Raw genomic sequence first — 24370 nt, 5'->3', positions numbered from 1 at the left:
TTTGTTTGCTCGATTTGTTGTTTTGAGTAACTAGTTTGAACATTTGAAATGGGTTTGCTTAATCTTGCATTTTGGAAGATTAAATGTTGTTTGATTGTTAAAGTTCATGTTTTAATTGTGTTACTAGTATCACTAGCTTCGTTTTGATGCGTAGGTTGATTAAGAAAACTTCAAACACATGATTATTGATTTTTGTGAAATTTGGTTAGGGTTTGATAGACTTTGAAATGAACTTTTGATGCGTTGAATGCTTGTTAATGTTGTTAGTAAGTGTTTAGATGCAATGTATGCTTAATTACCTTCGAAGCGGCATATCGTATGTGTAAATTGAATTCCCGAATCATAAAATACGTTTTACGAACTTGAAACTTTGAAAATAAACCTTTCTTGATCAATTGACGAGTTTTCGGTTATTGTAATTGATGTTTTTGCTTGGTGAAAGGTAGTTAATTGTATTCCTTGTCAAAAGAGCTTTCCAATGATATAAGATGCGTATTCTAAGTGTTTACGGTTTGCGTTTTGTGCTAAATTGAATTTTGGATCAAGACTTAAACTTTTGAAACTGACCAGGTACCAGGCCACGCCTAATGTCGCGGCGCGACACCTCTGGCCGCGGCGCGGCAATAGCCGTGTTTGGGTTCTGACCTACTTTGTCAAATTTCGAAAAATGTTTGCTATGCTACGCACCTCTGATTCACATGTAACTTGTTCTAACATGCTTATATATGAATAAAAACCTCAGAAAAATAGTTCGGGACCCGACCCGACCCCGTTGACTTTTTCGTTGACTTTGACCAAGTTTGACTTTTAGTCAAACTTAACAAAACACTTATACAATCGTTCTAATCTTATTTTATACTTGATTCTTGCATGAAACTTGACAACGTGATTCACATGCTATATAATCGAGTCGTAATGAGCCATAGGACTAATCGAACACATTTCGCCCGACCTTGTGTCGTAACCGGTTAATTGATACAACTTACTTGTTTAGGTCAAGACTAAGCAACTTTCATGCACACGTTTACTTTGTGAAGTACATTTATACTCGTGCACTCGAGGTGAGATCATAGTCCCATCTTTCAACAACTTTTATACTTTTAAATTATGGGATGAGAAACATATACAGTTTTATACTACATACTTTTATACTTTGAACACAAGTACAAGGAAACAAACATTTCACAGCGAGTTAGAACAAAAATCCTCAATTCGATTATCATTAGTTACACTTGCAGGGTGTAAGCGAGAACTTATATTGTGTGGCCATACGGGTTTGACAAACCCTCATTACGGACGGTTCGCTACCGTCTACGGATGAAATATATTTTCGAGAAACAGTGTATGTTCTAACACTATTGTGATGGGGTTCTATGGGAGGAAACGTTAAGTCTTGATAATTGGGTGCTCGCGAACAATACTTTTGGAATGCAAACGATTTTGATAATCAACTATGGGAATACTAAATCTTGTGGTTCAAAAACAACGTTTACAAATACACCTATGATTTCACCAACGTTTTTCGTTGACAGTTTTCTATATGTTTCTCAGGTTCATACATGGCTATTTGATACATGCTTCCGCGTACACTCATACTTGCTTGGGGTCAAGCATACATACATGCATACGCTAGTGATAGCACCTTTGGATTCAAACATGTTGTTTACATACTTACGCTATTTATAGCAAACCGTGACTTTCAACTTATATTATGTCGCAAGTTATTTCATTTATACTTTACAACTTTTGTAAACTTAAACTTGTTGTCGAACCGTTTGGTAAACTAAACTTTGTAAGTTTTGTACATTTCAAATGAATGCGACATAATTTTGGTCAAATGAGTCTCATATAGGGACTACGACCACGTAACGGGACCTAAGTTAGCGGCGCCGTCAATGACGATTTTGTCGGGTCGCTACAGATGGTATCAGAGCTGGTTTAACCTTAGCCGTAAAGGTAGTCACGCGCGCCGGCTGTTAGGCCGGGCACCCATACTGACTATGCTTTTTGGCGGGTTAATCGTAGAGGGGGTTCTCACAATGTTACCTGTGACGAAGCATTGGCTCTTACCCCTTGCGATCCCTTGGAATTTGAGGGTTGGCAGTTTGGCAGAAATGCGGGCCGTAAAATCAGTGTCTGAGGTACACTCAGTGGTCACCAAGCGGTTAGCTGGAAAGGCACTGGGTGGGTTTCTACCCCATCTGTAGCTACTTGCAGGGTCGCTACAGATGGTATCAGAGCGTTGGTTGTAGGGAACTAGGATATGCATTAGTGTGTCTGACAGAGTCGTTAGGACGCATTAGTGAATCTAGACTACAACTGGATAGTTAACCATTGCATTCTGACATACGTTTGCTATAGATAGCACTTACTTGACTACTTGTGCATTATACTTGAATCATTCTTAGGCAAACTTCTTAATGGTACCAAACTTTCATCATACGAATCGGTATTCTACCACTTTCTGGTAACCCACGTTAATTTCAAGATTCATACACGAAAGGATGACAACGACTTCATTAGTCACACTTGTTCGGGAACTCTGTCTTCCAGATTGTTATTTCGCCACCGTTTCAACTTACTATCGGTGCCACACCGGTGTTTCCTTACTATCTACCACTTCTTGTTACTACCATCACTACTCTAGGTGAGTATCGTCATCACTATTTATCACTACGGTTGCGTACTATTCGTTATCATGATTCGTTACATTTCTCATACCGGAATACATTATTGTTTGACTTGAACCGCATTAACGTGAACAATCATTTATACACTTCCCTCGGGGAACGCTTGTTTAGAGTTGCACTAATTCTTTCGATTCAATACGAGTCACGTTAGAGATGCCGTTACACTTTGTTCATATTAGATCTTCACGGTTACACGAACTCGAATCTATGGAGTGATGTGGGAATGGAGGTATGAGTTAGCGTAATATAACGACACTCGATCAACGTGGTTATATTACGGTAATTCATACCAAAGTTCTAATGACACGTGATGGTGGTTGGACTCGATCAACCTAATCACCACCATGTGCCATGTACATGACTTCATTTTCCTTGTTTGAACACCCGAAAACTCCGAGAATACTGATAACAACCATACCCGGGACACATCGTCGATTATTATCGAACCATACTTATGCTTCCGAATGAATGACGAATTCTTTCAACTTCAAACATGTGTTATACGCGTATACTATCTCGTTTTCTTACGATTTTATCGACGAACTACAATATGCTTGTTATGCTCACATCGAGGCGGAAACCTCTCTCGCTTTACACTCGCACTTTCGTATAAGGAAATCTTTATTCTAAATTCTCAATGGAGGGAGAGACTCCTCACGTTATACTAGTATTCGCCTCGAGGGTGAATATTCCTAACGAACGTTTTCGGAAACCGATAAATCTTTCGCGGCGCGAAATTTCTTGAGAAGCTTGTTCTAACTAACGTTTTGGAGTCCTAACGAACTTGTTCAATATACCTTAAAGAGATGTACCTCGTTTCGGATCGAGATCCTCGTTTCACTTCTAGATTTTGGAGTGCCTCACAAAAAGTCTCGGGACCACGTTTAGACATGAGTACCGCACATCAACCACAACCCGACGGACCGAGCAAACATACGATTCAAACCTTGGAAACCGTAATACGAATTTGTGTTATCAACTTCAAATTTACTTGAGAAAAGTTTTTGCCTTTAACCAAATTCTCTTACAACGATGGTTATCATTCAAGTCTTAACGCCATACCCTTCGAGAACTCATATAGCCATAATTGTCGTTTTCTTAATCGTTGAACCGAAGTAGGTGACAAGCAAACCACCGGACCCGAACTCATTCATAAAGTAACCATTAAAATCGTTCCAATCAAAGAAAGGCTCGAGACGGCCCGTAGTCGCCCAAGGAGATATGCCAATGTTAGACGTAAACCTTTCGAATTCCATGTGGGAAATCGCGTAACGTTTAAAGTCGCGCCTTGAAAAGGTGTAATCCGTGTCGAACACGTAGAAAGCTAAATTCGCGATATTTTGATCCTTTTAAAATCTTGGGGCGTTTTGTACCCGTTGCTTACCGTTTCGAACTTCCGACTCAAACAAATTCCGTTCACCCTACATTCTGTGTATCAAACTTAAAGGCGTGTCTTGCGAAACAAGAACTTATTATCCTCTTCGACGAACTTACTATCAACGATAAACTTCACTTCCTAGGAGGACCGGTTGAAACTATAAATCGTGAAGCCAAACTTTAAACCAACGTAAAATTCCGATTGTCAAGGTTCGTTGAAATGCCCGAGGAAGTACCTTCACGTAACCGTAGAATTTGCAACGCAAGGTGTCAAAGAAGAAACAACAACCACTACTTCCAACTAAATTTCGGGACAAAATTTCTTTTAAGGTGTAGGTAATGTAACATCCCGCGTTTTTCCGTTAAATTTATTTTTAACACTATTTTTTTTTAAATAAAATCTTTCGTTATTTAAATTCGTAGTTTCCGTTAACCAACGTTCTTAATTTTTCCCGTTATTTAATTATAACATCACTCGTTTACTCGAGCGTTTTTAAAATATTCGTTTGGTTAATTCCCGCACCCGCTTTGAAACTTGAGGGACCGAGGTTGCCAAGTGGGCAAACTAGTTGACTAGGTCAACTAGTCAACCCACCTTATCCATCCATTCATTTCACCTCCCACCTTCTCCCTCTTTTCTCTCTACTTCCCTTTCATGAAATCAAACACCCATCCTCACAAATTCATCATCTAAATCCGATTGGAGAAGCAAACATCAAAACAAATTACTTTTTCGTGATCCTCTCTTCATCCTCTACATTTTGGTACCAATTTCATCAAGTTTGGGTAACATTTCTAAAACTCTAGATTTTCTCTAAATTCGTGTTTTTATACTTGAAATGGTGTTAGTTAGTGTCTATGGCTCGTGTGTAACATGAATATATATTTTGTTTGCTCGATTTGTTGTTTTGAGTAACTAGTTTGAACATTTGAAATGAGTTTGCTTAATCTTGCATTTTGGAAGATTAAATGTTGTTTGATTGTTAAAGTTCATGTTTTAATTGTGTTACTAGTATCACTAGCTTCGTTTTGATGCGTAGGTTGATTAAGAAAACTTCAAACACATGATTATTGATTTTTGTGAATTTTGGTTAGGGTTTGATAGACTTTGAAATGAACTTTTGATGTGTTGAATGCTTGTTAATGTTGTTAGTAAGTGTTTAGATGCAATGTATGCTTAATTACCTTCGAAGCGGCATATCGTATGTGTAAATTGGATTCCCGAATCATAAAATACGTTTTACGAACTTGAAACTTTGAAAATAAACCTTTCTTGATCAATTGACGAGTTTTCGGTTATTGTAATTGATGTTTTTGCTTGGTGAAAGGTAGTTAATTGTATTCCTTGTCAAAAGAGCTTTCCAATGATATAAGATGCGTATTCTAAGTGTTTACGGTTTGCGTTTTGTGCTAAATTGAAGTTTGGATCAAGACTTGAACTTTTGAAACTGACCAGGTACCAGGCCACGCCTAATGTCGCGGCGCGACACCTCTGGCCGCGGCGCGACAATAGCCATGTTTGGGTTCTGACCTACTTTGTCAAATTTCGAAAAATGTTTGCTATGCTACGCACCTCCGATTCACATGTAACTTGTTCTAACATGCTTATATATGAATAAAAACCTTAGAAAAATAGTTCGGGACGCGACCCGACCCCGTTGACTTTTTCGTTGACTTTGACCAAGTTTGACTTTTAGTCAAACTTAACAAAACACTTATACAATCGTTCTAATCTTATTTTATACTTGATTCTTGCATGAAACTTGACAACGTGATTCACATGCTATATAATCGAGTCGTAATGAGCCATAGGACTAATCGAACACATTTCGCCCGACCTTGTGTCGTAACCGGTTAATTGATACAACTTACTTGTTTAGGTCAAGACTAAGCAACTTTCATGCACACGTTTACTTTGTGAAGTACATTTATACTCGTGCACTCGAGGTGAGATCATAGTCCCATCTTTCAACAACTTTTATACTTTTAAATTATGGGATGAGAAACATATACAGTTTTATACTACATACTTTTATACTTTGAACACAAGTACAAGGAAACAAACATTCCACAGCGAGTTAGAACAAAAATCCTCAATTCGATTATCATTAGTTACACTTGCAGGGTGTAAGCGAGAACTTATATTGTGTGGCCATACGGGTTTGACAAACCCTCATTACGGACGGTTCGCCACCGTCTACGGATGAAATATATTTTCGAGAAACAGTGTATGTTCTAACACTATTGTGATGGGGTTCTATGGGAGGAAACGTTAAGTCTTGATAATTGGGTGCTCGCGAACAATACTTTTGGAATGCAAACGATTTTGATAATCAACTATGGGAATACTAAATCTTGTGGTTCAAAAACAACGTTTACAAATACACCTATGATTTCACCAACGTTTTTCGTTGACAGTTTTCTATATGTTTCTCAGGTTCATACATGGCTATTTGATACATGCTTCCGCGTACACTCATACTTGCTTGGGGTCAAGCATACATACATGCATACGCTAGTGATAGCACCTTTGGATTCAAACATGTTGTTTACATACTTACGCTATTTATAGCAAACCGTGACTTTCAACTTATATTATGTCGCAAGTTATTTCATTTATACTTTACAACTTTTGTAAACTTAAACTTGTTGTCGAACCGTTTGGTAAACTAAACTTTGTAAGTTTTGTACATTTCAAATGAATGCGACATAATTTTGGTCAAATGAGTCTCATATAGGGACTACGACCACGTAACGGGACCTAAGTTAGCGGCGCCGTCAATGACGATTTTGTCGGGTCGCTACATAGTTAGCCCACTAACTCATGTAAGTGTTACTTTGAAATGGAACTAGTTAGTTTATTACATAAGAATCTAGTTACCACCTTATCCCCATGAACTAACACCTAATAACCAACTTTTAAGGCTTTACCATGCATGGACTAGTGAACAAATCTCTTCCTCTTGATTCCCCCCAAAACCGTCGGCCAAGGTGTACACAAGGGGAGGATTATTTCATTTTTTTTGACTACTTGTTCACTAGTATCTTTCACTTATCTCTCATTCCAAAAACACACACAATACTTGCAACTTTCTTTTCTCTCTTTTCTCTCTAATTCTTGTAAGTAACTTGAGCTTTTTCTTTCTTCTTTCCTTGCTAAAACCGTAGCACTCTCATCATCATCATCTTTGTTTGATTGTTGATTACTTGTTAGTTGTTGTTACTTTGTTACTTGTTATTATTTACTTACTAGTTTTCAAGAACCAAACTTGTTAGTTTGTTCTTCATTTATCTTGTATTTACAAGAACACACAAGAACATAAACTTTCTAGTTTATGTTCTACACTTAATATGTTAAAAGATTTTAAGTTCATGGTTGTAGAATCATTACTTGTAAGTCATGTTTGTAAACTTAAAGTTTACATTCTTAAATATCAAACTTTGGTTTGAATCTTTAAAGTATGAACAACCCACGAACTAGTTACTTGTTTACCTAGCTTGTTTCTTTATATTATGCATTTTAAATTCATGTTTGTTGGTTAAGATTGGTCAAGTGTTACAAGTTAACTTTGATCTCATTAATCTTGAACTAAAATTAACTTTAAATAGTTCAAGACACTACTACACAAATGAGAATGCAAACCCCCAATGCAAACCGGTTTTTACCTTAACCCCTAAAAACAGGTTTGCAAAGTGAAAGGAGACCGGTTTTAAAAAATTCGGAAATGGGGAATCGGTTTTTACAAAAAACAGGTTTGGAAAGTAGACTTTGCAAACCTGTTTTAAAAAAAAACAGGTTTCGACTTTGCAAACCGGTTTTTTAAGAAAACAGGTTTGGAAAGTAGACTTTGCAAACCTGTTTTTTTCTAAAACCGGTTTGCAAAGTGCTCATATACTTATGCATTTCCGAAATTGGTGGCGGGAATGTCAAAATTATGAATAATTCAAAATCTAGATCTGCAAACTCACTTCATTTTTACCAAACTCACTTCATTTTTACTCATTTTATCAAACTCACTTCATTTTTACCCACAAACATACATATATCTCTCTATCGATCTATACGTTCATCACCATCACAAGATCGATCGAACTATCTCTGTTTCTACGCGATAAGGTAAAACTTCCTCATCTCTTTCAAGTTTCATCGATCTTCATCGTGTACATCGTAAGTTTTTAATCGTCATCCTTCGATCTAATTTTTTTATGTTCCACAAGATAAATAACTATAAACAAGTTGAAGATGAACAAGTTGAAGATGAAATTTCTAACAATTGTGAACAGGTTCGATTCATATATTTGTTTTGCTTATTTGCTTTATTTTGTTTATTTGTAACCATGTTCACTTTGTGTATTTTGATTTGAGTATATGGCGTTGTTTGTATTCGAAGGATGAAGATCGATTACCGGAAAGGATGAAGATTAGCGAAGATGAAGATGCAGATTAGCGAACGATGAAGATTAATTAGCAAAGATAAAAATGCAGATTAGCTGTAAATCATTTTTTTTTTTAAATTCAGAACCCAAACCGGTTTTAAATAAAAACAGGTTTGCAATGTGGACTTTCCAAACCCCTTTTATTATAAAAACCGGTTTGGATTCCCAGCTTTTCAAACCGGTTTTAAAACCGATCTGAGTCTTCCAAACCCCTCCCTTTGCAAACCGGTTTTAAAACCGGTTTGCAATGCCTTAAAAACCGGTTTGGAATCTCTGTTTTTGTAGTAGTGAGAACATGTAAGTAAGCTTTCTTTAATTATAACTTCATACACTTGTGTTAGATTTAACTTAATAACTTTAGATCTAGACTTTTGGGTCTTGGATCTTCAAGATCTAACTAAGAACTATGTTCTACAACTTAAGATCTTGATTTTATAAGTTTATCTTCAAGTTGTAACTTAATATTAGTTTTAAAGTTCATGTATGTGTTAGATCTAAGACTTTGATGTAACTTTGGTTCATCGAACTACATACAACACTTAAATGAGTTGTGCTACATGTCTTGGACTTGCACAAATGTTATGATGGTGAAACCTTGGTTAATATGATGTAAACACATCAACGAGTTGTACACTTGAAGCTATATGCATCAAGGATGAGAACCGTGATAAGCATCGAACACCAAGAACCCACCGGACCTACTGTTTTACTGTTTCTGTGTCTGACCCGTACAACCTGGGCTACTATAAAGATTATTTTCAGATATCTCTATTCGAGTAGATAACTTTTCATTTAGGACTCGTCTTAATCCTAGTTACGGTTTAGGATTTATGGCCCTCCGATCGTCACTATGTCCTTTTAACGTTGTGCTGAAAATTCTGACCTACTCGCACTTAGACCGTCGCCACGGTCAAACGAAGACGAGTTTGCTTCTGGAATTTTTACCACAAATAAAGGACTCATATACGGAGCCATGGCCACTGGTCTCACCTTATTTCAGTAGGTATTGAGGTCGTGGTGACTGACCGAAGTCAGCCTTTGTTTTTAAACTTCTTTCATAAACAAAACTTACTTTATACCTTTCGTTTGATGATGAATGATGATGACCCTTAAGACCTTATTTACATACTTATAAACCTATTGGGACGATTTACTGACTTATTACTATTTGACTTAGGTTGAGGACCCGTTTGGACAACCTACATACTTGCTTATTTCGCGACTCGACTTTACCGCTACTTTATCATTGTGAGTTATAGCATCCCTTTTTACTTTAACTATTTTGGGAACTGAGAATACATGCGCATTTTACGTTTTACATACTAGGCACGAGTACTTAAACTTTATATATGTGTGGGTTATACAACGGCATAAACATTCCCTTTAGCTCGGTAACGTTTAGTCATTGGTTTTTGAACCGGTGAACGCGAATCTTAGATATGGATCCATAGGGTTTGACATTCCCACTCGGGCTAGTAGCGCTAGCATTTAACGGGTGTTTAATACTTCGTAAACATACGCACTTGCCAAGTGTACTTTCAGGGGGTATAAACGTTAAGTTAGTTACCAAGTGCCCACGGTTAACATATACTTTATCATACTGTTTTGAAACGCTCTTTGTAGCACTGAAATCTCGTGGCCTACCTTACATACTGTTATACTTAAACTATAGCTCACCAACCTTTGTGTTGACGTTTTTAAGCATGTTTTTCTCAGGTGCTTAAGGTTGCTTCCGCTGTGTACTAGTCTTGCTGTAGACACCCGCTGCTCTAGAGTTATCACCGCATGAACTGTTTATCTTGCATTCATAACTTTAATACTTTTGAACAATGATTTGTAACGACCTAAGGGTCACGTACTACTACTATTTGCTTCTGTTCATTGAAGCATACTTTTGATTGTAAAACATTTGAAGTTGGTTATGACGTCACCTTTTATCATGAATGCAAACTTGTTTTGAAATAGCATATAGTGTTTGACCTTGTAATGATCCTGCTGTTGATGATTTGTACACGATGGTTTTGTACGGGGCATCACATAAATTATAGAGAGAGTAATATATATATATATATATATATATATATATATATATATATATATATATATATATATATATATATATATATATATATTCATTAGGGACGGGGTATTACTGGCTAATTTTGTCAATAAACAATAGAAACAGATAAAAGAGACAATTGATGAGTGATCAAAGTAATCAATAATAGTTATTGAAAGTTGAGATTAAATTCAATAGTCTTTATTTTTCCAACTAAAATTTTTGAAAAATGATTAGCTAAAATCAACTTTGTTATTATATATAATATAAATATAAATATAATATAATATAGATTTTAGAGGATAATAACATCTCACTTCTGGTATTATAACCTTTTTTTTTGTTTTGTTATTAAGTCATGTTTTTTAGATTTATGTGACGTGTATGTGAAAAATAAGTGATAGATGAATTACTCTTGTTTGATATTACCAAATTAACTTATATGTCAGGAAGTTACAAAAAAATTGTTTATAAACTTCAAAATATCATGACCAAAATGTAATTTTACACATATACTGTATGAATTTTTATAAGACACGTCTTAGTATTAGATTAGATTAAAAAAAAACAAACACCTTTTTATTACTTATTACGGACAAAATTTCATTCATCGTCCCTGAACTTTACATCGACTTTGACTTCCGGTCCTTTTTCTTTTTTTTGTGCATTCCGAGTCCCTAAACTATGAAAAGAGTACATCCCTCGTCCCCCCGTCTAGTTTCTGTCAATTTCAGCCGTTTGTTCAGTCATTTGCAAATCATGTGAGGGTAAAAAGGTTATTTTGTCTTAAATGTATTTAATTATTAAAGGTTCACCCATTTTGGCTTATTTTGGCTTGTATGGAAAAGGAGGGACAAGGAGAATAAATTGTGGGACCCACCTGCCAAACTTCACAAATATTACACTCAATTCACCCGTAACTACTGATGTTGCTGTTTCTTCTTCACACACACACACATATCATATATATATATATATATATATATATATATATATATATATATATATATATATATATATATATATATATATATGTTGCTGATGTTGATGTTGCTGTTTCTTGTTCACATATATATGTGTGTGTGTGTGTGTGTGTGTGTGTGTATGTTTTTAAACAGTAACATTATAAGTTTTCGAACACCAAGAACAGAGTGTGGCCGAAGATGGGTGGTTAGCGGCGGTTGGTGGTGGTGTTAATGGAAAACACCTCAAAACTCCATGAAACTTCATGAAAAGTCTCAAATAGCTGCAGTATCAACCATTAAACACATCTCCATTCTTAGATTTTGCAGAAACACAACCAAAATCGATGAACAATTCGATTTTAGTTTCAATTTTTTTCAAAATAAAATATGCAGATCTCAGTGATGACAACGAATTAGCTTCTGGTATTTTGAACACACCTTCACGAAAGGATTACCAAGCTTTCCATTCAAACACAATTTTCAATTTTGTTCTCGATTTTCAAAACCCAAAAGTCAACTAAAAAGTCAAACTTTCAAAAAACAAAAATTGGTTTTTCAGCAGTTGAGATGTTGTTTTTGGATTATCTATATATGAACCTTCACGTTTGACTCGAGTGAATCCGAATTTTGGTGGTGGTGATTGTAAATGTGATGAGATTGAAGAAGATGAAGAATTGAAGTGGGTCCATTTGGGATTTTGATTTTTTTTTCCTAAAGAATGAGTGGGTGATAAATGGGATTTAATAAAAGATGATAACTTTGTTATGTGAAGAAGAAGAAGACATAATTACGCTCCTCATTCCTGTAGTTTAATGACCTTTTTACCCTCACATGCTCTGCACGTGATAGGAGGGTAACGGAAAATAGACAAAAAAATAGACGGGAGGATGAGGGATTTACTCTTTTCATAGTTTAGGGACTCGGAATGCACCTATAAAAGAAAAAGGACCGGGAGTCAAAGTCGATGTAAAGTTCAGGGACGAAGAATGAAATTTTGTCCTTATTAAGCTCATTAAGTTGAAGTTCAGATCAAACATAGTCTAACTTAAATGCTCTTGAATAAATTAAGGGAGTTGATCCGTACACCACCTCTATTAATTATTTTTGGTGGTGTATGGCAAAAATAAGGTGTTGTCTCCCATTAACAACAACTAATCAGCTAAAACCCTAATTTCTGCCAACAATCACATTCGATTCTTAAGGTTTCAGATTCTTAAGGTTTCAGCTGATTAGTTGAAACCCTAACTTAAATGCTCTTAAATGCTCTTACATGTGTGGCACCAACGACTCAGCGCATCCCAATTTGATCTTGAGAAATCGTAAAGTTGAAGCGGCGATAAACACCAACAGTTACGATTTGAGACAAGAAGTTACACCGACTACCAACATCAAAACAAAAATCGACGACGTCTCACTTCACTATTTTGTATACCTAAACAGATACAATAAAATTACAACAATCGCAACATTGGCTCAATGAATCTGATGGAAGTCACAATTTGGAAAACTACAACAATCGCAATAACCTTTGAATGAATCTCTTGGGAGTTGCAAAAAAAGTCGGAGAGTAGGTGAGAAGATAGGAAGAGTCTACAAGCAATATAAGAGCAAGGCCGTCCATAAAACCCTAATAAGGCGATGACGAAAGGGTACAATCGCCACAACCATGGGTAAAGGGATGGAGGACGGAAAAAATTGGCAGAAGGATCCAGGCGGTGGTGAAGAAGTGGAATGTGAACGGGGTTTGAGAGTAATATAATTATGTGGAGGAGTGAAAAGACCAAAATGTCCCTGTAATATTTGGATTTTGGAATAAATTAATTCAATGGAACCGTAAAACGACCTACTCTATTAATATATGAGAGTTGATTCGTACACCACCTTATTTTTGCCATACACCAACAAAACAATTATTTAGACAGTTTTATCCTTTCTTTGAGAAGTTAAGGGGAGTTGGTGGTGAACAAAAGGAAGAGTAAAAATGTACAAAAAATTTATTTAGTGGTGTATGGTAAAATAGAGGTGGTGTACGGATCACCTCCCTTAATATATTGAGTAATTTATTAGACCTCAAATTATCTCATTTGTTCAAGATATCATGAAACTAGACTATTCAATTTCTTGTTATCATTAAAGATACAAGAATCAAGTGATACTTTGTTTGATTGCATCTGGAAATCAACAATTGGGTCAAGCAGAAAATAAAATGGTACTCCGTAATAGTTTGAATTCATGAAGAGCGATTGGCTGATTGCTTATATAATCAATTGGAACGAAATTCGTTAAATTGATCTATCGTAATTCTTCATTTAGTTAATCTAAACCTATTTCGATCAACAATAATGCTCAAATAGAGACCATTGTTAGGCTCAATCATTTTTCAATACAATTTAACATGTCTAATTTTCGGTAACAAAAACACATGTATATTATTTGTGTACAATAAAACATAATTTCACGTACACTTCCATCAAGTCAAATATCAAAAACTATATCCAAAACTTTTCTATAAAAGATGTTAGAAATTTTAGACTACGTAACAATTCGATCAATCTAGTTCCAAAAAATACTACTATGACTTTGTAGTATTTAATGTATACACTTCAAATTTAGGTTTGCTATAAACTAAAATTAGTCAGTTCCCAATATTCCATATTTGTTATTGCGTTCCAAAATGAACAATAAAAAGATGAACAGAGAAGCGCACTAAATCTCTTTTCTTGCAGGAATCCGACTATATATTCCATTAACCATAAGGATTAGATTTTCAATAAAAAGATCTATTAACCAATACAATATATTATATAATCTAATACGTTATACGTAGCATCTAATAAAAAAAAAAAAAAAAAACATAAAAAAGCCACTTCTTGTCTGTTGTCTATAAATTCCATTAGATTGTACCACTTCTAATCATATTCCAGCTACAACAATTCACATTCAATCTAAGCTAACCTAACCACAAGTATTATGAAAGCAACCGCTTTAACCGCTACACCGTCACCATGGCACACACCGGTGCCATACTTGTTGGGAGCCCTGGCTGTCTTATTGGGTCTCATTGCTTTTGCTCTCTTGATGCAAGCATGTTCTTACTTTAATCTCGCTGAAGACATCCAAAACGCGCCTAATGAAGAACGTGATCTTGAGGGTGGCGACTCAAAACTTGACAATCATAAGAAAAAACTAACAGTTGATTTTGAAGAGAAGTATTTAGTAATCATGGCAGGACAAGCGAGACCGACGTTTTTGGCAACTCCCATTTCGAGTGGAAGTACATTGTTTGTTGGTTGTAGGTGCCAGAGAGAATTGATGGTAAAATCATCGACGTCGAACGTAGAAATAATCGAGGAGATAAATAAAGATGGGTTCAATGATCATCAACTTCCTTAATCGTTAAGCATGCTAGTGTGCTCTGCAAATATTTGAATGTGTGTAAATAGTAGTGTGATCAGTTTTGAAAGAGAGAAAGGTTCTTATAAAGATCATATCATATGGCTTTAGTAATGTCATGTGATGCTTATGTTTTGGATGTCAATTAAATTATGAAAAACGATTCTTGTGCCTTAAAAAATAAGTCGAATTCTCGATATGGATATAATAGATTGGTGAGTAACAATGATAATGATTGTTAAAAAAGAAAAAAGAAGTGAGGTTGTTGAAGGTAAACACATTATCAAATTTTGAATTGAATGACACTGATTAGACTAATTTTAATGGTAGAGTTATTTTTTTATTTTATTTTTTTGGTTGGTTGTTGCAAAAAAACATGTGTATAGGCAGTGACATGTTAGCCCTGTGTTGACTTTGTCAACCCAGCCAGCGGTCCCCGGTAGCCCACTGGAGCCTGGCGAAACACCATCACCAATTACCCCACAGCATGCCAGGCCCGAAATTCGAACCTGCATTGTTATTGTTGCAATCTTCGCATGCGTGGGACCAAGGGATCATTTGGGCCTGGTAAGAATGGTTTTTGATCCAATTATTTGGAAAATCCTCACCTAGTGGGAATCGAACCATCACCTCCCCTAAGTGAGAGTGAGTCATTCACCAACTAAGCTATTGGCCATATTTTTTTTTTTTTTTTTTTGGTTGGTGAGTGGTGCGGGTAGTTAACGTTGACGTACCATACGTGTCGAAAACATGGGAAGTAATGTGTGACGTGTTAAGTGGCGTATTGAGAAGCGGGGTGTGAGGTTATCTTAATATTTCTTTTAGTAGAAATTATTTTATTATTTTATTTTATTTAATCAGTTAAATTAAATATATGTAATTAATAAATATATAAAACACACATAATTAAAATTTAATAAATGATTACAATTATTAAAATCTCCTAAAAATAATAAAATTACATTGATTATTAAAAAGGCCTCGAAATACAGAATTACATTAATTAAAATATTAGTTATTAATGCGACGGAAATTTGGAGGAAGATGCCAGATGTGCTCGGTTAGGCCTTCACGTAGTTGATCATGACATACCTATTGCGTATTTCTCTATCTCTAGTTGCAAGATCATCTGTTCGATTCCCAGCAAAGTTAGACTAGTTATCTAGTTTGAAAGCATCTCCTTCTTTGATGGAACTTATAGTGTGGTTGATATCCTCTTGTATCATATTGTGCAATATTACACAAGTATATAAAACTCTGAAATTTTGTTTGTTTGTAAGATCGCTCAACCACTCGTAATATGTAGAATATACCTTGAAGAACACTGAATGTACACTCGACATCCTTTAGTGCACTTTCTTGAAACCATTTGAACTTTGCACATGACTCGTTAGTTGGGCATGTAATGCCTTGCCAAGAGTAGCTCAATCCGGATAAATGCCATCAACGAGATAATAAACGTGCGTTTAGTTATGACTGATGATAATAAACGTGCGTTTAGTTATGACCATTTAAAGTGAATGGTGCGGGTGGAGTTGTGACTTCCCCGATAGAACCAAATAATGATGAATGGATTAAAACAATTTTTTTTTTTTTTTTTTTTTTTTGTGTAAGCGAAGAACCCTCCTATGAACGAGCACATTGGCTCCCTCATAGAACGTAAAACCTCGGGTAATCAAGCCCCCCGAGCGCGAGACCTGGTATTATGTGAACACTCTAGTCACACTCATTTTTTGAACAATTTGGCATAACAAGGAATTGTTGTTATTGTTGGAACATGCTAACACTAGAAAATGCGTGACACATTCACATATCATATGAATTAACAGCTTCAAGCCTTCAAGTATGATATATATATATATATATATATATATATATATATATATATATATATATATATATATATATATATATATATATATATATATATATAAGGAAATACATGGCTTGGTCTCATACTAACTAATGTGGACAAGGTCTAACATGTGCTAAAAAAATGAATTTTATGTGTTAGAGATAATCACAAAATAGGACTTGATGGTCACTTATTATTCATGTGATTATCAATCAATATATATGATATTATTGAATACATAATAACTAAAAATAGTTTATAAAAGTTATTAAAAAATAGTAAAATAACGTGTTTTGTTCTACAAGTGTACTGATTAAGTTATTATCAACTGGAGCAGGATACAACAAACTTCTGTCAAAGTTGAATTTCTTAGGAAAGTCAAATAATCGGTATATGTACACGAATAATACTTTGAATCGCGTTTTATACATTTTGTATGAGTAGTATATATTTGGAACTTTGTATTTAATCAAATATTATACTCCAACAGAAGACTCGAGGGAATGAGATAATTATCAAATCTAAGAATAGAACCATGTTCAAAGAAGTCCATTGTCTAATTTTCTATTATTGTTGAAAAGTTGCAAATCTTTTGATTTTGTGGCAAACCTGCGCCCTTTCTAAGAATACAATTGATTAATTTAAGATTAAAAAGTAATAAAATGAGATTACGATTTACGCGTCAATTAGCTCTTCATATACGGAAAGGCCGGACAGTTTTAGATGCCAAATATCTGATGTTTGTTGGATAAGACTATTTCCAACCCTGCCTATGACATCACAGGTAAATTGATCACCTTTTAGTGAAAATGTGAATTTTTGACTGTATTTGACCTCCGTTAATCCAAAATGTCAAATTTTTGTGTTAAATATTGGTGGGATGATGTGGAAAAATCTGATTGAAATTAGATGAGAAAAGAATAACTTAATTAATAAATATAAAATGTAAAAATATGTGATTCGATGGTTAAACGTCTCACGCTCAAACTTGTATCCGTTAAATAATCAACTAACGCAGGCATCCGTCAAAGTTTGACGCCGGTTAACAGCGTCAAATTTCATCAACTCGTGACACATCGGCTGACTAACGCTCCGTTAGAATAAGCCTAACCTAATATTATATTGTATTTATCATAGTTCTCGTTAGTTAATAATGTCTTATATATTTGTAAAATAAGTTTATTATGAACAGACATTTCTAAACCTTTTTAAACTATTATGCTTGATTACCTTGAATTTAATAGTAGGTCAACTTGCTGGGTACAAAGTACAAAACCCATGTCTCACTTTGAAAATTAAAAGAACATAACGTTTGCATATAAGCTGACGGTTTATTATTTCCGTTACCAATTGATTTTAGAGCGGAGTAAAAGGGAAAATTTTTGTTCATACCTAAAGAACATCAATCTACCCAACATGTAAGCATTTCCAACTACGTAACAACAAACACAAACATCCAGCGACAGAAACATAAGAACACATAACCTTAGGTATGGAAGTGTAGAAGAAGTAATAATAACAGATATAACAATCAAACTACGACGAAATTGAGATGTATCAAACATTAAAAATGGGATATGAGGCTACAGTTTAAATGTTTTAGTAACACATCACTATTTGGCCTCAAGACATTACTACTCAATTGCTAAAGACCGTATTAAAGAGATGAGTAAGTCACAAACATGTGCATGATGCACACGATGAGAAAGGTTTAGCCACCGCCAGACTTAAGTGTGTTGCTCAACCTGCCATTAAGATAAAACGTCACTTGTCAAGTTTATACAGCAACATCACTCCATAAAGCGTACAAACAAAATTCAGACTTTATTTACCAGTCTAAGCCCTCAAAAAGACCTTCTCCCTTGATTGCAGAAGTTTTAAATATAGACCATTGACGGTTTTTAATCTTGTGCAACTCTAGTGATTCTGTCACGGCAGCATCATCAAGTGCACCAGGAAGATCCTATGTAAAAAGATATATTTCACCAATCATTATTATAGGATGATAATTCATAAATAAATACAAGCAAAATCATTTTAGTTTCGTTTTAAAATATTCAACCTGCTTGTTGGCGAATATGAGAACAACGGCACCTTTTAACTCTTCCTCCTATATTAAGACAAAAGATATGTTTCATGTTAGAGGAGGATACTAATCAGAACTTAGCACAAAAGCTTTTATATAAAGAAGAAAAAGTACCTCTAAAATTGCATGAAACTCTTCTTTAGCGATTACCAGTCTTTCAGTGTCACTAGAATCGACCACATATATTATCGCTTGAGTATTTGGAAAATAGCATCTCCAGTATGGCCTAACAAATACTCGAAATATTTATTAATCTGAGAATATAACGCTAACAAAATCCAACTTAACAACAACTTTAAGCATGCCACAAGCTATCCGATGTACATATTTATTAATATAATGACAAAAGAAATTTAAAAAAAAAATTGGCAATGTCGAAAATACAGTTAGCCACAAGCTACAAAATATTTTTGCAGTATTAAGCCATATTTGACTGAAAAATAAAGTAACATGAAAAGATCAATTATAGACTACCTGATGCTGGTTTGTCCACCTGTATCATAAAAAAAGACTAGCATCAGCAAGAAATACTGGAACTAAAAGAAACAATAATATATGAATATTATTCAAAGATAAAAAGAACAAGTGGGAGCATTGCTATGTAAATGGTGCTTAAACATGAATTTTTTAAAAATATTCAAATGTGACCATAAAGCTTTGATGGCATATTACTATAAGTGCGTAAACATTAACTCTCTGTTTTAGCAAATGAGTGCTTTATAATAAATACATACGCGAGCACACTTTTTTGACAATAAACTACAGAGCTTGACACTGTGATGTAATTTGTTTAACCTCCAAGATTTCTAAAGTGAGTGAACTTTCCTATATATAATAAATAATATTAAGATAGTAAAAGTTGTTAAGTTGGGCCAAGTGAGCTGATAAATCGGGGAGTAACCGGGTTCCGGGAGTAGTCCAAAGCGACTCGGCCTAAATCGGGCTACAAAGTCGGAGAACGGTAGTCAACATCAGTCAACGGGAAAAACTCGAGCAAACTCAGATTTATTAAGTCAAAGTCGGTCAAAATTGGTCAACGTATTAATATAATATGGCTTAAATTAGAATTTAAAAGTCCAAGTGAAAAATGGAGGGCTGGGCCGTTATTTCTTTTTTTGTACGTCTGCGATACCACACATATCTGGGTTCCAAATGGGTACTCCTATAATTTAGGGTCTATAATAATTCAATCCCGTATTTACACAAAATTTTGGATTTATTATTTGAATGTCAAAAAAAGTCCAATCCGATCAGTCCTTGACTTGGCTGATTAGTCATTACAAGATCTCGGATGATTACTCCCCACCTAGCAAATTTTACAACGTTGGTTGTACTTTGGACCATTTGGTTTCATTAAATATTTAACGACATAATAATATGAAAGTAGTGAACTAGTGATGCCGAGGCAGAAGAGTCTAGATGGGTGTACGGGTGATAAGGAAGGCCATTCGGAATGTACGACATTATCAAGCGGCTCTTATACCATTATCTCATAGGTCAGATTATCGTCGTTTTTCGGGTCATTGGTCAAATCAGATTACTAGACAACTGGATCAAATCTGACCCATTGAAATTACCAAAGCCCTACATCTCAAAAAATACTTTATCCTAAAAAGATGAGATCAGTGTGTAGTATAATAATAATGGCAATGGCAATAGGCAGTTTGTCCCAGAACTAAAAAGGTAGAATACGTTCATGGGTACTCAACCTAAGCTTCATAACACTTCGGCATTATGTATTCCACTATCATTAAGGTGATAAAGTCTTCTAGCCCTCGAACATCAGTTTTGCATATATGCTTAAAGGAACTCTAAAAATGAACAGCCTATTTTAGAAATGTACACTGTTTCCAGAGAGTAACCAACCTAAATTAAGTATACTTCATTCTTACTATAAATAAAAACCATTGATCAGTTAGCAAACATACCCAAATCCCATACTTGAAACTTTATATTGTTGTATTGCACCGTCTCCACATTAAATCCAATCGCTACACATAAAGACCACATCAGTTCACCCATCCAATAAACAATAACACAAAAGTTATAAACGTAAGTTGCATTGCTAATCGAACGCAAATTTGAAAAGATGAATAGAACCAACTTGGTATAGTGGAGACAACTTCGCCCATCTGAAGCCGATCTAAACACATCAAACCAAACACCATATAAGCGTTAAAAATCAGTAGAGCAGCTAAGTTGTAGTATATAACAACAGACACAGGATAATAAATATCATAAAGATAGAAATCATACATAGAATAGTGGTTTTGCCAGCATTGTCAAGACCTAAAACGAGGATCCGAGCTTCTTTGTTACCGAAAAGTGACGAAAACAATCGGGTAAACACTATCCCCATGTATCTTCTATTCTACTTATTATTACTATTATAGTATCATATACACCAATATATATTCGAACAAACCCTAAATTCCAGATCAGATCAAAATCCTTAAGCTACTCTGCAAAATAACACTAAAATTTTGAATAAACAATAATTAAATGAAACTTCGTGCATTTCACGTGAATAAAACATGATTTAAGTGTTTAAATTTAAGAAAACGGAAGCAATTGTGCAATGGAACGATTTTTAGGGGCTTTTAAAATGAGAAAGCGTACCTTTGAAGCGGAGATTTGGATATATCAATTGCGTTTGGTTAAAATGGATTAATGAAGGATAACATGAGATTAAGGATTGGAATTAAAGTAACGGATCTCGATCTGTCACACACAAATTTTTGTAAATTTTGATTTGTTTTGGGATTTGTAAAATTTGTACTGGTAATTGGGAGATGTAGAATCATGAACAATGGGATGGGATGGGATGGGATGGGATGGGATGGGAAGAAATTATACAAATTTAATCCTTCATGTTATGCTATGCAGTTTTAGTCCCCAGAATTTACATTTACATTATATATTATATAACTATATCTAAAAAATATTGCCGAAATGAATAGCGCTATTCATTTTTTTACTTTCCGCAAACTTAGCCCCCTAACTTTTATTAAAATACAAATGGAACACCCACTTTACTAACTTTTTTTTTATTAATATTCAATTTTCACAAACTTAACCCCCTAACTTTTATTAAAATACAAATCGAACTCCCACTTTATACGCAATTTTTTTTCAAATTTCACAAACTTAACCCCCTAACTTTTATTAAAATACAAATCGAACCCCCACTTTACTAACTTTTTTTTATAAAAAAATAAAACCCGAACGCTAAAAGAAGCAACTTTCACAAAAGGAACAACCCTTCAATGTTAGATGTCGAAAAAAATTCTTTTTTACAAAATAGATCAAGACTTTTTTTTTAACTCGCATTCAAAACGGAGCCCCCGGCGCGAAGCGAGGGCTCCACAACTAGTATTAACTAATCGAGAAAAGTTATGAACAGTAATCAAGGGCATTTTTTACTTTTCATCTTTTTCATTTAATTTTAACTAAATTTCATTTTACCGCCCCACACTTTTTTGAAAAATTCAAATCGACCCTCCAAACAGGGGGGTAAAGTGTCAAATAACCATTTTCATAAAAAATCTTAGATAAACTCCACCCAAATATTCAACGGATCATATCTTCTCGCTCGCAACTAGTTAAATTTTTCCGACACCATCGTTAAACTCGAAATAATTTTAGGAACACAATGTCACTAGCTATATGCAAAACGGACGCTTTTTAAAAAACGCTAAATATTTGGGGTACTTTTCATACACGTTGATTTTGCGTTAAATTTTTAAAAGTCGATAATTCCATTGCGAAACGCGGAGATGCACATATATTGTTAATTTAAAATAACATTTAAATCTCTCACGGGTTATACCTTTTAGTTCGACTCGAGTTGCGCTTCAACGACATCATCGTTAGCCACAAAATAATTTTACTAAACGCAATAAAATACATTGAAAACCGAACCCCCGGCGTGAAGCGAGGGTTCGATAACTAGTTACCAACTATTAGACAAAACTTATGAATAGTATCAGGGGTATTTTCGTCTTTTCATCTTTTTCCCTTTTTCCTTCTTTCTTTCAAGTAACGCCACAAAAGCCCCCTATACTTTGTTCAAAAATTAAAATCGGCCCTCAACACAGGGGGTTAAAGCGTCAAATCAAAATTTTCATAAAATATCTTAAATAAACTCCACTCAAATATTCAACAGGTCATATCTTTTCGCTCGCAACGAGTTAAATTTTTCCGACACCATCCTTAAACTCGAAATAATTTTATGAACACAATGTCACTAACTATACGCAAAACGGACACTTTTATAAAAAAGCTAAATATTTAGGGTACTTTTCATATATGTTGATTTTTCACTCGCAGGCTCCGTAACTAAACACAATAAAATACATTAAAAATCGAACCCCCGGCGCGAAGCGAGGGTTCGAAAACTAGTTACGACCATATGTTACACGTAACTAATACTCGAGTTCAATTACTTTTTAAGTTACTTTCTTTTAGTTAGCTAGATAATCATAAACTATAGTTGATTTTTAAAGGCCAAGCTCTCATTTCGCACTTTTGCTTGTTGGGTTTGTATGTTTGCGTTGTTGTTTACCTTGACTTGGAATGCTATAACAAACTGTTGGATCCGAAAGAGGGGTTGGATGGTTTGGTAGTGGTTGTCCCTTTTGTCAATAAAGCGGACTGTTGTGTTTGGTATGTTTGGTTAGAATTCCTCAGTTTCCAGCTCGGCTTGCTTACATCGAAATCTTAAGGACGTTGCGAGCCAATTTTGCGGTTTTTTTTTTAAATAGTAATTTTTGTTAGGATATTTTCAAAAATAGAAAAAGTAAATATTTTTTACAAAAATGGTAAAACCCAAGTTTGAAACTTCGGTTTTGCCAAATCCGAAGTTTCAAACTTCGGTTTGTGTGCTTTTTGACCATGTACAGAGAATCCGAAGTTTCAAACTTCGGATTTGCTTTTTTGTTTTTATCCCTATGCGGCTATGCTTATATAATTAATGGGTGATGATATTTTCACTTTTATTTTTCACTACAAACTTATTATTATATTAATGTATTATTATTATTATTACCGACTATATTATTATTATTATTAAAATTTAAATATTTATATATTCTATAAAGTATTAAGTTTGGTGGATTAAAAGAAACACCCACTTTTGTGGTGGGACCCACATAAAATTACCTTGTGTATGAAGCTTCATCTTCGTCAAAACCTATAACATAATACATATACATCTTTCATTGTCAAATCTGAACATCAAAACTTAAAATAAAACTTCAAATCTTAAAATATACAGAGTAAATATAATAAATAAATAAATAGACAACATTTTCACCAATTTCTCGTTCTCAAATATGCTTCACATCCACGAAACCCACCACGAACAACAATTGGCTAAAGATTAACATGATGGAGGAGAAAGATAGTGGGTCCATAACAATGAAATAAATAATATACTCCATTTATAATGAATTTATAAAAAAAATTAAAGTGAAAATATCATCACCCATTATTTATATAGGCATAGGG

General features: G+C 34.6%; 2 protein-coding genes across 2 annotated transcripts; one reads left to right on the top strand and one right to left on the bottom strand.

Moving 5' to 3' along the window:
- The first annotated feature begins 14498 nt into the window (after positions 1–14498).
- On the top strand, positions 14499–14921 carry LOC139853647 (protein GLUTAMINE DUMPER 5-like). The gene has a single exon (XM_071843024.1). It carries the CDS (start codon positions 14499–14501, stop codon positions 14919–14921), a length of 423 nt encoding a protein of 140 aa, XP_071699125.1.
- Positions 14922–18213: 3292 nt separating this feature from the next.
- LOC139852749 (ADP-ribosylation factor 1) lies at positions 18214–21630 on the bottom strand. The gene is made up of 9 exons (XM_071842082.1): positions 21482–21630; positions 21119–21324; positions 20967–21005; positions 20791–20853; positions 19337–19355; positions 18977–19088; positions 18839–18886; positions 18609–18739; positions 18214–18521 (listed from the first exon to the last, which is right to left on the bottom strand). Exons 2-9 carry the CDS (start codon positions 21219–21221, stop codon positions 18488–18490), a joined length of 549 nt encoding a protein of 182 aa, XP_071698183.1. The 5' UTR covers positions 21222–21324; positions 21482–21630; the 3' UTR covers positions 18214–18487.
- Between the last annotated feature and the right edge of the window lie 2740 nt (positions 21631–24370).

The sequence above is a fragment of the Rutidosis leptorrhynchoides genome, chromosome 6 (assembly GCF_046630445.1).
Source record: "Rutidosis leptorrhynchoides isolate AG116_Rl617_1_P2 chromosome 6, CSIRO_AGI_Rlap_v1, whole genome shotgun sequence".
Classification (NCBI taxonomy): domain Eukaryota; kingdom Viridiplantae; phylum Streptophyta; class Magnoliopsida; order Asterales; family Asteraceae; genus Rutidosis; species Rutidosis leptorrhynchoides.
The sequence above is the reverse complement of the archived record's forward strand: the minus strand, read 5'-3'. Positions and strand labels throughout refer to the sequence as shown.